The sequence below is a fragment of the Dendrobates tinctorius genome, unplaced genomic scaffold (genome assembly GCF_039654945.1).
Source record: "Dendrobates tinctorius isolate UK_male_01 unplaced genomic scaffold, ASM3965494v1 ptg000312l, whole genome shotgun sequence".
NCBI lineage: Eukaryota > Metazoa > Chordata > Amphibia > Anura > Dendrobatidae > Dendrobates > Dendrobates tinctorius.
Window position 1 is genome coordinate 3,477,687 of NW_027361979.1, and position 15,055 is coordinate 3,492,741.

The following is a 15,055-nucleotide window of genomic DNA, read 5'->3' on the forward strand; positions in this document are numbered from 1 at the left end:
CTACCTCATCTGTCCCTCAACATCTACTATCACTGCCCTAGGACAACAGCTCTGCCTATGAGAGCTATTACACTTCTGCTGCATCCCACCATCTGTCCCAGAGGATCTGCAATGCAGTGCTGGTCCCCTTCTGACCAGATACCACAGGTGTCATCACGAACTTATCTACCTATAAACTTTATTCCACCTACTTTACATGGACACCCAGGGCCACGGACCGGGTCACAACCCTTTAAGACACCGGCCCGGTACCGAGTAAGAGCCACGCCAGCCCTGGGGGTGATCCAGAAGCAACATGTTTTTTGAGAAGTAATAAATGAAACACATTCTGAATCTTTAAAACGAGGTGGCAAAGCACGGCAAAATGATACTGGACTAACAACGCCAACTATCTTATAGGGACCGATGAACCTAGGTCCCAGTTTCCAAGAATGAAACTTCATGTTAATGTTCTTCAAGGATAAGAACACCAAAAAGCCATCAAACTGGTCCGGAACCTCCAAATGTCTCCGATCAGCGATACTCTTTGGACCCCATCTTCTTCAAATTATTAAGAACGCCTTGTCACACCGATGTAATAGACAAAGAAAATTGTTCCTCCTCAGGTACTCCTGAAGAATGCTTCCTAATGAAGGAGCAGAACTGAGGATAAAAACCGTATGCCCCGAAGAATGGGGGCTTGCCAGTAGATTTATGACAACGGGTATTCACTGCAAACTCCGCTAGAGGTATAGAAGAAACCCAATCCTCCTAATACCCAGACCCAAAGCACCTAAGATATGTCTCAAGATTTTGATTCACTCGTTCAGTTTGCCTATTAGACTTAGGATGAAAAGAGGATGAGGATGAAAAATGAATCCCCAAGTGAGCACAAAATGCATTCAAAAATTTGGAATTAAATTGCAGAAACAAATCCCATGGAGTCTCATGTAATTTTCTGATTTCTTTATGAAAATCTGGGTCAAAGTCTTAGAATTTCGTAAAGCAAGTAGCACAATGAAATGAGTAGTCTTTCTGAATTTGTCCACTACACCAAAATTGCAGTGTTACCTACTGATAAGGGTAGATCAGTGATAAAATCTACAAACAAAAAAGTCAACAGGGACTCGCCAAACGTTGAAGATCCCTGGAAAAATGAGTATGTAAGATCTTAGAATGCGCACAAGTACTGCAGGCATCTACATGCTCCCGAACATCCTGCTGCACCCCAGACCACCAAAAAAGTAAGAAGATCTGTGGTGGCTTTACTACCAGGCACTTCCCCCTCATCATCCACACAATGAGGGAAGTGAGGGGGAAGTGCCATCCAGCCACACGTTGTGCTCCTGCTCCATCTTTAGGTATTACACCCTGCTATTCCTCTAATCATGTATTCTTTTATCATATACTCGTTTGCATGCACTTTTCTCTGATTTGTGTCAGGAATACTTCTGTGATCGCCTCTCATACATTAGCTGGCCATATAACATTTTGATATACTCTGTTTATATGTACTGCACATTTAATATAACTGGATTTAGCTATTTTGGCTTTCTGGTGATGCTGAAGTCTTGACAGACCTCATATATTCCACAAGCAGGCACCCGTTGTGATGTGCATTAGCTTGAATTATACTTGGTTAGGATAGAGCACACATGTTATCACGATTCGATTGGCGAGTGACCTGGGGCAAGGGGGCACCTTTCCTTGCCCTAACACTAGGGGGCATCCTAGCTCGCCCTGTTCCCCTGGATACTTCAGATGGCGAAGATGCCCGGGCCTCCACCCTTACCTTATCTCCTAGAACAGCCCTTCGTCTGTCCCCTCCCCCCACCCGGGGAAGAGAGACGCTACTGTGTACTGCAGTACACCAACCTGACAGACAGGGGGAAAAAGACTGGGTTCAAATCCCACCAAGGACAACATCTGCAAGGAGTTTGTATGTTCTCCCCGTGTTTGCATGGGTTTCCTCCGGGTTCTCCGGTTTCCTTCCACACTCCAAAAAACATACTGATAGGGAATCTAGATTGTGAGCCCCATCGGTGACAGTGATGATAATGTGTGCAAACTTTAAAGCGCAGTGTAATATGTTAGCGCTATATAAAAAGTAAAGATTATTATTATTAAGGGTAAAACTACACACACAAAATATACACTCACATATAACAAAGGTATTCACCAGTGAGTGTAGGGAGGGGGGAGAAAGTAAAACAGGAAAGGATAAGGAATTTCCAAGTGTACAAACAAAGCAACAATCTCTAATAAACTCCTCTAGCTCTCCTTCAGAACACCAGCTTCTCCCACTCCAGATCAATGTAGCTAATGCTAACTCAGACAAGGGATTGGTAATCGAGCCCAGATTTTGCAGGAGAGAGGAGTGGCTAATCGAGCACAGCCAAATGCAAGAATTTCCAACATGGCCGATTAACCCCTGTTCTGCTGAAAGAAAAAAACCCGTTTAATACACTGGAGAAGTGCCTCTTCTCAGCAGAGGAGTTGGAGCCACCAGACACTGCGGTCTTCTGGCTCCGCTCTGTTGTGAGAACCCCGTGACGCGTTTATTATACATATACTCAATACTTACCATACAGGACAGTATGTTCTTCCCCCTTCTGGGAACTCTGACTCTTGGTTCGCTTCATCGGTTATTAGTTTGTAAGTCCGAATTTGTGTGTATATTACGATATGAAGTGCCAGCTACTGACTTTATGGACAACATTTGATAATATAATTTATTGTCCTTGAGTATTTGTAAAATCTCCCTGACATGTACCTGATGTGAGGTACAAGGACTGGCGATTAAATCAGTCATCCAGATAACTACTACAAATCTACTTGCCAGATGACAAAAGTCATTTACAAAGTGCTAAAAGATGTCAGAAGCATTAGTCCTGTGTGTTTATTTACCATACAACTATAGGATTAGTACCATATATACTCGTGTATAAGTCGACCCGTGTATAAGTCGAACCCCCTAATTTTACCTAAAAAAACTGGGAAAAATGTATTGACTCGCGTATAAGTCGAGGGTGGGAAATGCAGCCTTAGTGGGAGACAGCAGGAGGCTGAGAGAGACAGCGGGAGGCTGAGAGAGAGAGAGGCAACTTATGACAGGCTAACAAGCCTTTCACTTTATTATTTTTTAATACAGTATTTCATAACCTCATAGCAGGCTCCGTACGGGCCGTGCTATAGGAAAACCCAGCCACCCACCTCACCTCCGCTCTTTTCAGCACGCTGCTGCGTATGAGAATCAGAGCAGGGTGGGGGTGGGAATGCAGGACAGAGGAATTGAAAGTTAGAGCTGCAGAGCCGGAGGGAGAGGCGGGCCAGAGCGGCCAATTGCATTTCTCCTAAGTTCTCTGACTGGTGATTCACCAGTCAGAGAGAAAACTACAGCTCTGCAGCGGCCGGAGGTGGGCCGAACCGCGGCTACTCATAAAGAAGACATGGTGCCGGAGCAACGCGGAGGACATCGCCGTGTGCTGGCAGTGTGCTGGCCGGACTGCCGCGTCCCAGCAACACCTCCCGAAAAGTAAGTTTGACTTAAAAACTTGCTTGACTCGCGTATAAGTCAAGGGGGGTCTTTTTCAGCCCATTTTTTGTGCTGAAAAACTCGACTTATGCGCGAGTATATACGGTAATTGATAGGTGTCTTATAGATGCTTCTCCATTAGTAAGCCATGGGCTTGATGTCACCTGACAATACAAAGGTGACATCAGCCCCACAAATATGAATCCCACTTGCCAACGCTACAGAGCAAGTGGAAAGAGCCGGGCAAAGTTCCAGAAATGGCGCATCTAATAGATGTGCCTTTTCTGGGCAGCTTCAGAGACCGGTGGTGATGTCATCGAGGTTACCTCCGGTCAGTGAGGCTCTGTTCCCAGCCAGGCTGAACTGCCGTAACCTTCGTGACATCCCTGCTAGCACCGCAAGAGTTTTTCTGACCGTTTCTCAAGTGGGAAGAGCCAGGCAAAGCGCATCTAATATATGTGCTTTTTCTGGGCAGCTGCGGGCTGCTCTTTTTAGGCTGGGGGGGTCAATATCCATGGTCCCTTACCAGCCTGAGAATACCAGCCCCCCAGATGTGAGCCTTAGCAAGGCTGGTTGTTAAAAATGGGGGGACCTCACGTCGGTTTCTTTTTAATAAAATATTTTTTTTAAAAAACGCGTGGGAACTTCTCTATTCTTGTTAACCAGCCTTGCTGAAGCTGGCTGCTGAGGGTTGCAGCCCCAGCTGTGAGTTTTGCCTGGCTGTTTATAGAAAATTGAGTGGAACCCATGCATTTTTTTTTTCATTTATTTATTATTAGTGCAGGTGGCAGCTGATGAATACCCCCATCAGCCGCTCCTGCTGTCACTGTTATCAGCAGGGGTAGACTGATGGGAGCAATAGTCCCATCAGCCGTTGCCTGCTGTCTCTTTTATCTCTTAAATGTAACACTCATCATTCTCCCCTGCTCGCACCGATTGTAACAGAGCAGGGGAGAATGATGAGAGTCGTGTTCAGCACCTGGTGCCGGGAAACAGCACTTACTGTAATGCTTTTTCCCCCATGCCGATGTGTGTCACATGGATGACATCCATGTGTGTTATGCATATGCACGTATGCGGGGCGTTTTGTGGCCCGTGCTGACATTATAAAATGGACATGTCAGGGTGTTTTGCCCACGGACAACACGGTCCGTGGAAACATACAGACAGGTTCACAGACCCATTCACTTGAATAGGCTAATAATGCTCCGTTCCTCCCGAGTATCTCCGTATGGCTCATTAGTACTATATAGCCACTTATGCGGTATTGCCATGTTCAGTAGAAATTGTGTGACAAATTTTGGTGCCATTTTTACCCATTTCATGTGTGAAAATGTAAAATCTTTGGCTAAAACAACATTTTGGTGGTAAAAATGTAGTTATTTTGTCTTCACTGCCCAATGGTATAAAATTCTGTGACACACCCATTGTGTCAATATCATCACTGCACACCTAGATGAATTCATTAAGAGGTGTAGTTCATAAAAAGGGGTCGCTTATGGGGGGTTCTGCTCTTCTGGCACCTCATGGGCTTTCCCAGTGGGTCATGGCACCTGCAATCCATAACAGTAAAATCTGGCGCTCTTTCCCTTCCAAGCTCTGCCATGCGCCCAAGCAATGGTTTACCCCCACATATGGGGTATCAGCATACTCAGGACAAATTGCACAACAACTTTTGGGGTCCAATTTCTCCTCTTACCCTTGATAAAATAAAAAAAATTGGATCTGAAGTAAATTTTTGTGAATAAAAATGTAAATGTTCATTTTTTTAAAGTTTCCAAAAATTCCTGTGAAGCACCTGAAGGGTTAATAAACATCTTGACTGTGGTTTTGAGAATCTTGGGGGGGGGGGTGCAGTTTTTAGAATGGTGTCACTTTAGGGTATTTTCTATCATATAGACCCCCCCCCTCAAAGTGACTTCAAATGTGATGTAATACCTAAAAAAAAAAATTGTGTTGTAAAAATGAGAAATCACTGGTCAACTTTTAACCCTTACAACTTCCTAACAAAAAACATTTTGGTTTCAAAATTGTGCTGATGTAAAGTAGACATGTGGGGAATGTTAGTTAAGTATCTTGTGTGACATATCTCTGTGATTTAAGGGCATGAAAATTCAAAGTTGGAAAATTGCGACATTTTCAAAATGTTTGCCAAATTTCCATATTATTAACAAATAAACGCAAGTTATATCAAAGAAATTTTACCACTAACATGATACAATATATCACGAGAAAACATTTTCAGAATCATCTGGATCCATTGAAGCATTCCAGAGTTATTAGCTCATAAAGGGACAGTGGTCAGAATTGTAAAAATTGGCCTTGTCATAAACATGCAAACCACCCTCGGGGGTAAAGAGGTTAGAACAAGTTTTAACCAATTATGAAATGGCAGAAACTACACTAGTGTGCAATAATTAAAGAAATGAGTGTAACAAATATTAGTAGATATACAAACGTGTTATAGTTGTACCTTCATAATGCAAAGTTGCAACAATAATATTAAGTGACAGATTATTGGAGCTAATATATGAATGTATTGTCATTTCTAAAAATAACACCCCCAATTAGATGGCTTCCTCGGTAGACTCAGTCCTAGATTCCAGTGAAACCCTTGACCCCTTCCATGTCCCCCCAAAAATTGAGGCATCTTTGTCTCTGACATAGATGGTGGTCCACACGGATTGCTAGAGACATGGCCGCCTCAAGGTTCTAATACAGAGCGAAGGCATCTTTTACCCTGTCAGAAAGACCCTGACAGAACTGACTACGGCGCTAGGGGTCATTCTGTCTAGTATCCGTAGACCACCTGCAGAAGTATGAGGAAAACTCATCCGCTGGCTGGTCTCCCAGCTGAAGCTGACATAATTTAGACTCTGCCAGAGGGACATTGTTGGGGTCATCACAAATGAAACCCAGTGCCTGAAAAGATTCTTTGATATGCTGAAGCGACTATGAGTCAAACGGGAGAGAAAATGCCCAGGCTTTGAGGTGCACTCTGGAAAAGAGAGATTTTGATCCCCTCCTGTTACTCCTATATGCAGTAGGAGTGAGGACACAACCTAGAATAAAGTTTGCAGGCCTCCCTGAAAGACACAAACGTATGCCGAGTCCCGACCCCCAGAGAACCTATCTGGCAGAGCAATCTTTGGCTCCACCAGGGGTTACATGGGGCTGTGGGTCATAAGCCTGAAGTTAATGGAAGACCTCTACCTCCAGGCTGAGTTGTTGTACCTGCTCTGCCAGAGCAGCTACAGGATCCATAATAGATCAAAAACAGTATGGACAGTGATAATGTCATGTAGTGACTAGAGATGGAAGGCACCAACCTGATCCCTAGAACTAGGGAGCGCTCTAGTCTATCCCTGTCCCTTTGGATTTCCATGAAAGGTGGAGATGGATACCGGCTATATTAAATAGCCAGCATCTGCCTGTGACAGCCGCATTTGAATTTAACACGTGCCGCTGCTCACGCTTACCAGTTTTCATAAGCACCCTGTGATGCGATGTGCAAGGCACTGATGAAGAACCCATCAGCATTATCTTTGTTCTCTTCTGAAGCTCAATTATATGCAGAGCTTCAAATAAGATTAAGAATTATACTATATATTGCAATGCTTTGCCAGTGACTTTGTCACACTATATACTGTGAAATCAAAGTACTTGAGGGATAGGTATGTTTCACTAAAGGGGCCTTTACACATAGCGCTATCGCTAAAGCGTCACCGATTTTGTGACGCAGCAGCGATATCGCTATGTGTGATACTTACCTCCGACCGGCTCCACCGCTGTCTGTCTCTGATGGCGCGAGATCGTGCAGCTCCATTTCTCGTCGGGCGCTTCCTGCTGGGCTTCCTGCTGGCGCCGACGAGCGACGTGTGGGCGCGGGCGGGAGGACGTCAGGATCGCCGCGTCTGAAAGGTAAGTAATGATCGCTGCTGCGTCGCTACATCGCTGTGAGATCTGCCTGTTTGGCAGCTCACTAGCGACCATTTAGCGATGCACCAGCGATCCTGACCGGGTCGTATCGTTGTCGGGATCGCTGGTGCATCGCTAAATGTAAAGGGGCCTTAAGGGTGTTAGCTTCAGCAATGGCAACCTTAAAAATGATCCAGCACATTAAGTGCTAGAAAGGGTTAATCAGCCATGTGTAGTGCTAGGGTGATTGAACAGCTGGGAGGAGCTATCTAGAGCATGGAGTGTGGGGTGGGCTCTGAAGATGCAAGCTCTGGAGCTGTGTTTTCACAGGAAAGTAGAACCTTTTGTTGTTTGTTCCTGAGCTGGCGGATTCCCGTGGCAATAAGGTCTGTGCCATTCGTTATGTTTTTATTTTCCTGTTGGGTCAGGATGGCCAGGTTTGTGTTTGCTAATATTGCACTGGTTTATGCAGTACTTTTAATAAACCAGTGAAAGATTTAAAAAGACAGCGTTCCTGTGTCTACCGCTATGTGCAGCCAAGTGAGCTAATCTACAGCAATAGTATAATTGATCAGCCAATCCCAGGTTCAAGACCCCTTTGACTAAAAAATGAAATGAAAAGAAAAAGTTTTAAAAAATATATTAAATTAATTTCAAATCCCCTCCTCTTTTCCCCCATTGAAAATATAGAAATAAGAAAAAAACATATTTGGTATCACCACATTCATGAGAATGAACATCAAAATATAAAATTTGTTTACTTGATTGGTAAACGCCGTAATGTGAAAAAAATGAGAAAAAAATCATAATGCCAGAAACTACAAAATGTTGAGTGTTTGTTTTTTAACACTACTTCTCCCTAAACAAAAAAAATAAAAGATACAGAACAAAATGTCTTGTATGGCCAAAAGTTGTATCACTAAAACCATCATCTTATCACAGAAAAAACTAAAAAAAAACAAACCTAATGCTTGTGTAGCTCAATTGATGACAAAATAAACATGTTACAGGTCTGAAATATGGTGACACAAGCTAAAAAAAATTTACTTTTACTAATTTCTGAATTTTTTTTCTCTCCATAAACAGGCGCGTCTCACAAAATTAGAATATCTTCAAATAGTAAATTTATTTCAGTTCTTCAATACAATAAATGAAACTCAATATTTATATAGAGTCATTACAGACAGAGCGATCTATTTCAAGTGTTTATTTCTGTTAATGTTGATGATTATGGCTTACAGTCAATGAAAACCCAAAAGTCATTATCTCAGTAAATTAGAATACTTTATAACAGCAGATTATTTTAAAATTATTTTAAAATCCGAAATTTTGGCCTACTGAAATGTATGTTCAGGAAATGCGCACTCAATACTTGTTCGGGCTCCTTTTGCATCAATTAGTGCATCAATGTAGCGTGACATGGAGGTGATCAGCATGTGGCATTGCTGAGGTGTTATGGAAGCCAAGGTTGCTTTGATAGCAGCCTTCAACTCATCTGCATTGTTGTCTGGTGTCTCTCATCCTCCTCTTGACAATACCCCATAAATTCTCTATGGGGTAAAGGTCAGGCGAGTTTGCTGCTGGCCAATCAAGCACAGTGATACTGTGGTTTTTAAACCAGGTATTGGTACTTTTGGTAGTGTGGACAGGTGCCAAGTCCTGCTGGAGAATTAAATTTCCATCTCCAAAAAGCTTGTCAGCAGATGGAAGCAAGAAGTGCTCTAAAATTTCCTGGTAGACGGCTGCTCTGAGTTTGGTCTTGATAAAACACAGTGGACCTACACCAGCAGATGACATGGCTCCCCAAACCATCACTGATTGTGGAAACTTCACACTAGACCTCAAGTAGCTTGGATTGTGTGCCTCTCCACTCTTAATCCAGTCTCTGGGACTTTGATTTTAAAATGAAACGCAAAATTACTTTCATCTGAAAATAACCATTTGGACTACTGCACAACATTCCAGTTGTTTATCTCCTTGGCCCAGGTAAGACCGTTCTGGCATTATCTATTGGTCATGAGTGGCTTGACACAAGGAATGCGACACTTGTAGCCCATATCCTGGATATGTCTGTGTGTGGTGGCTCTTGAGGCAATGACTCCAGCAGCAGGCCACTCCTTGTGAATGGCCTTTTCATAACATTCCTTTCAAGGCTGTGGTTATCCTGGGTGCTTGTGCACCTTTTTCTACCACACTTTTTCCTTCGACTCTTTAGCAATAACCTTTTGTGGCTTACCCTCCTTGTGGAGTGTGTCAATGACTGCCTTCTGGATATCTGTCACATCTGCAGCCTACTGAAACAGGTTAAGGGAGCTATTTATATGCTTAGGAAGCCTTTGGAGGTGTTTTTGTTAATTATTCTAATTTACTGTGATAATGACCTTTTCGGTTTTCATTGGCTGTAAGCCATAATCATCAACATTAACAGAAATAAACACTTGAAATGGATCACTCTGTTTGTAATGACTCTGAGTTTCACCTTTTGTATTGAAGAACTGAAATAAATTAACTTTTTGATGATATTCTAATTTTGTGAGAAGCAGCTGTATAATGCAATTTTTTTTTTCCTTTTTCATGTTTAGTATCTTTCGCAAATCGTACTGATCTGGAGAATCATGATTGACAGTAATTTTTACCACAGAATGTATACTATAAAAACAAAATTAAGAAACCGAAGCAGAATTGCATTTTTCCCCTCTCTCGCACAGTTATGTGGAAACAGCAAAACTTTTCCATTTCTAATAGTACACTTTTAAATGTAAATACCACTATACGCTAGATAGGTAAATGCAGTACTTATTACATGCAATAAAATGCAGTGACTCGCTAACGTTCAGACGTACTATGATGCGGTTTGCAACATGGAGACATATGCTTGATTTTGATCCATGACTGATCAAAAATGTGTTGAAATATGTTTGGTGCAACAACTCCATTCCTGTCTATGGGTGTTTGGTTGCTAAATTTGTATGCTGTTGATAAAGCCAGAAAAAAAAACTCCCAGAGGCTCACACAGGCACAGAGCATGTTTTCCTGTGTCTGTGTATGAGAGAAGCAGCCTGCTGTAGATGATGCACAGACAGACACACAAATTATTTATTACTGATCTATTAAGCTTATCATATATTGTTCCTGTTTTGTTTCTGAATAAAGAAGCTCTGTTGCCACACTCTTGGAGAGTTTCCTGAATAATCTGCTGCCAACAGGTTATGGGCCCAGAGTGACACAGAACCCCAGAGTAACACAGCAACAGAAGCCCAGAGCAAAAGCAGCACAGAGCAACAGAGAAGATGTCCACTAGCAGCAATCCTGTCAAGTTCTCAGTGCCAAGCCTCACTAACCAGACCTACCAGTCCTGGAAATTCAAGGTGAAGATGCTGCTCATAAGAGAAGGTACATGGAAATATACTCAGGAACAAGTGCCTCATCCATTACCAGATGACTGGCTAGAGAAGCATCAGAAAGCACAAAGCACTATCTCCTTCAGTGTAGATGATGATGAGATTGTGCATATATGCAAGTGGGCAACTGCAAAGGAGATGTGGGATGAGTTACAGAAAGTGCACGAAATCTCAGCATTAAGGTTTATCTCATGAGAAGGCTGTATCAGTCTCAGCTAAGTGATGGACAGAATATGCAGGACTATATAAGAAACACCCTAGAGATTGTGGAGGGTCTCAGGGTTATTAGAGAAGAAATTATAGATTTTCATGTTGCTGCTCTTCTAGTAAGTGGTCTTCCAGAGAGTTATGACACGCTTGTGACTGTCCTAGATGCACGGCCAGATGATGAGCTGACACTAGAGTATGTTAAAGGCAAACTTGTGGATGAATTCAAGAGAAAAATACAAAAATACAGCATGTAAGCGACAGTAATGAATCCGGAGCAGAAACAGCATTAAAGACAGGATTTCCCTAAATATAAGAGCACTCTAAGAGAAACTCGTGAATGTTTTATCTGTGAAAAACCCCGGCCACCTTAAAGCAGACTGCCGAATTTGGAAAGTAAGAATGAGTCTGCTTAAAAAGCAAAACAGTCATCAAAGTTTTAAAACAGCTGTAAAGGAAGATTCTGCATGTGTTGAAGCTACATTTAATGTCAGTACAGGCCCATCTGCAAAGCATATATAGTGTAAAGATTCTGGTGCAAGCAGTCATATGACAAATAACAATGATTTCTTCACTGACCTTAATGAAAGCAAGTCAGAAAAGGTCATCTTAGCTAATGGTCACTATATAACTTCAGAAGGAGTAGGAGATGGCTACCTCCACTGTTAATTTTCCTCAGCACAAAGCAGAAAGATCCCATTAAAGGATGTTCTCTATGCTCCCAGGATTGAAAGCAATCTGCTGTCAGTAAAGAAGCTGAAGCAAAAGGGGAATGTGGTTACTTTTAAAGATAACAGCTGCATCATCTCAAAGAAGGGTCACACTCTTGCAGAAGGAAAAGTTCATCTTGAATTTTATCAGCTAAAGTGCAAAGAAAGAGTGTACAGTGAGAGACAAGATCTACATAAGAGCTGTATTCATGTATGGCACAGATGTTTTGGGCACAGAGACCAAGAAGAAGTAAGGAAGCTATCTCAACTTGCAAATGGTATTGAAATCAACCAGTGTAGTCAAATGATGAAGTGCACTAGCTGTCTTAAAGGGAAAATGTCCAGAAAATCCTTTCCTAAAATAAGCACCACTAGATCTGCACAGCCTCTTGATCTGATACATACAGATGCATGCGGTCTAATGAGTGTTCAAACTCCTAGCAAGAAGAAATATTTTCTCACATTTATTGATGATTTCGCCAAATATACAGTCGCCTACCTGCTTCACAGTAAGGATGAAGTTCCACAGAAGCTTGAAGAATATCTTGCTGTAGTGTTTAACAAATTTGGAAGAATGCCAAAAGCCAGAGACCAACACAGTAACAATCAGCAAAGATGTAGTGATTGTTGAAAACTCTGTATCGCTCAAGTTCCATGACGTTACTACACCAGTTATTCAACCTAAGAAGCAAGAACAAGAATCTCAATCACCAAACCCAGACGCCGAAAAGGAAAACACTGAAGTGTGGATAAGCTCTAAAGCCACCAAGGAAGACACAGAGGAACCAAGTCGTCCTCCAGTCAGGAGATCAGAAAGGCCAAACAAAGGTATCCCAGCCAGATGTCTTTCTTATATGGTCAAAACTCTTCCTGACCAGAGCCACAGTCATGGCAAGAGATGCAAAAACTACCTGTTCATGAGAAGCAGAAGTGGATCAATGCCACTAATGAGGAGATGGTGTCCTTTCACCAACTCCAGACATGGGAGCTTACTGAGCTACCACAATGAAAAAGAAATTGAAAAGCTAGGTGAAATTCTTAACCAGCACTTTGAGACTAAAGACCTTGGAAATGTGACACATTATTTGGGAATCCAAATCCAGAGAGCGGAAAATAGGAATTTTCTTCTCAACCAAAGTTCTAAAATTTCCGCAATCCTAAACCAGTTTGGAATGTCAGAAGCCAAAGGTGCGTCAACACCAATGGATCCGTCCTACTTAAAGTTAGAAAGAGAAGATCTGCTACCCAGCAATTAGAGTTATAGATAAGCAGTGGGGGGTGCTTCTGTACATAGCAGCCACAACTCGTCCGGATATCACAGCCTCAGTCGGAATTCTCTGCCGATGTGTAAGCAAGCCACACCAAAGAGACTGGAATGAAATTAAGAGAATTCTTCAATATCTTAAAGAAACTCAAAGGCTAAATCGTAAGATATTTGCATCAGGAGATCTCACTCTCAGAGGTTATGTGGATGCAGATTGGGCTGGAGATTCAAGCGATCGGAAATCAACAAATGGTTACTTGTTCAAGTTAGGAGAAAATTCACTTTTTTGGTCAAGCAGAAAACGAGTGTCAGTCGCATTATCTTCTAAAGAAGCAGAATATATGTCTGCTGCTTATGCAAGTCAAGAAGTAATTTGGTTGAAACAACTTTTGAAAGATTTCGGCAAGCCATTCACTCAACCAAGGATGTATTAAACTTGTCAGGAGTGAGAATATTAGTATAACGACACATTGATGTAAAACATTACCACTTACATGACTTGATGGAACGTGATGTACTCGAGTTTATTGCGAGTCTGACAAGATGATAGCTGATGGTATGACAAAGCCATTATCAAGAGCCAAGTTTGTGGATTTCAGAACCACAATGGGACCAACAGGATAAGTAGATGGTTGAGTGGGGGTGTTGGAATATGTTTGGTGCCACAACTCCATTCCTGTCTATAGGTGCTGGGTTGCTAAATTTGTATGCTGTTCATAAAGTTAAAAAAAACTCCCAGAGGCTCACACAGGGATAGCATGTGATTGTGTTTCCTATTCTTCCTGTGTCTGTGTATGAGAGAAGCAGTCTGCTGTAGATGCTGCTCAGATGTAGACACAAATGATTTATTCCTGATCTGTTAAGCTTATCATATGTTGTTCCTGTTTTGTTCCTGAATAAAGAAGCTCTGTTGTCACACACTTGGAGAGTATCCTGAATAATCCGCTGCCAACAAAATGGACATAAGTCCATGAAAATCTATATGCAGATGCTATTATGTTTAACGTTGTTACTTATGAGTTGGGTATGAATTATTAAACTGTAAAGCGCTGTGGAATATGTTGGCCCTTTATAAATAAAGATTATTATTAGATGTCATGTGTGTATTCCAAGTGCTGTTTATTGTAATGACTAGGAAAAACCTTGGAATTTTTTTTTTTTGCTTATGAGAAAATCACTGATTAAATTCTGATTGTGAAAACTGACACGCTGACCAAATATTGATGAAAACCAGTTTGTTTTTTACTGGTTAACTAGTTTAGGCATCTATATGAGATCTAAGCTTGCTACCAATTTTTCAGAGTTTGCTGAACAAATTCCACTCCTTAGAACAAACACCTCCCATGACAGACTAGATGCTTCACATTTGAACCTTGCTTCCTTTGGAAGAAATTCTGTTGTAAATGTCTTCACGACAGCCACAATGCTTTCATGACCATATTCTTACTACAGTGCCCTCTTGTCTTCCAAAAACCCATGCTTACCATTTGCATATGAGCTTCCATTTGGTGATGGCCCTTTGAGCTGAATGGTCTTTGGTGCCGATTTGGATCTTTGGTGCTGATCAGGTCTTTGGTGCTGATGTTCATTTTTGTTTCTGACTGATGTGACCAAAATCTGTCTGTCATAAATTTGAAAGGAAGCTGACAGTGGCCGAGGCTCCTTTCACGGCTAGCTTTAAAATATGTGCTTTCTGGGACACTAGTGAAACGCCTTATACCCAGGACTAGTGTTACCAATGCTTTGGTCAAGTGCGTCAAACTGAAAGGAAACATTTATTAAAAGTACAAACAAGTCTATGAAACTTTGTAAACCAACCTTACAGGATAGGAATGTCCATTTGAAGGCAAACATTCAGCTTTGTTTTACAGGGTGGGAAGTGGCTGGAGATTATATATACACATCTGCCGGGTCATCAGATAATGATTATATGATACTCACAATGAATATTCCTGCCTTCAGGTAATTATAGTTAACCCAGATAAAAAAAAAAACACTTTTATTGGCATTTCATTTTCTCATTTTCTTTCCTATTTTTCGT

At 41.8% G+C, this 15,055-nt stretch overlaps 1 protein-coding gene across 2 annotated transcripts in view; it reads left to right on the plus strand.

Annotated features, from left to right (window-relative positions):
* ELAPOR1 (endosome-lysosome associated apoptosis and autophagy regulator 1) overlaps positions 1–15,055 on the plus strand; it is a 402,340-nt gene that overhangs the window by 228,728 nt on the left and 158,557 nt on the right. For both annotated transcript variants that reach the window (XM_073561048.1, XM_073561047.1), the window contains exon 11: positions 14,886–14,976. In XM_073561048.1, coding sequence (XP_073417149.1) covers positions 14,886–14,976 — 91 coding nt within the window. The remainder of the gene's footprint in view (positions 1–14,885; positions 14,977–15,055) is intronic.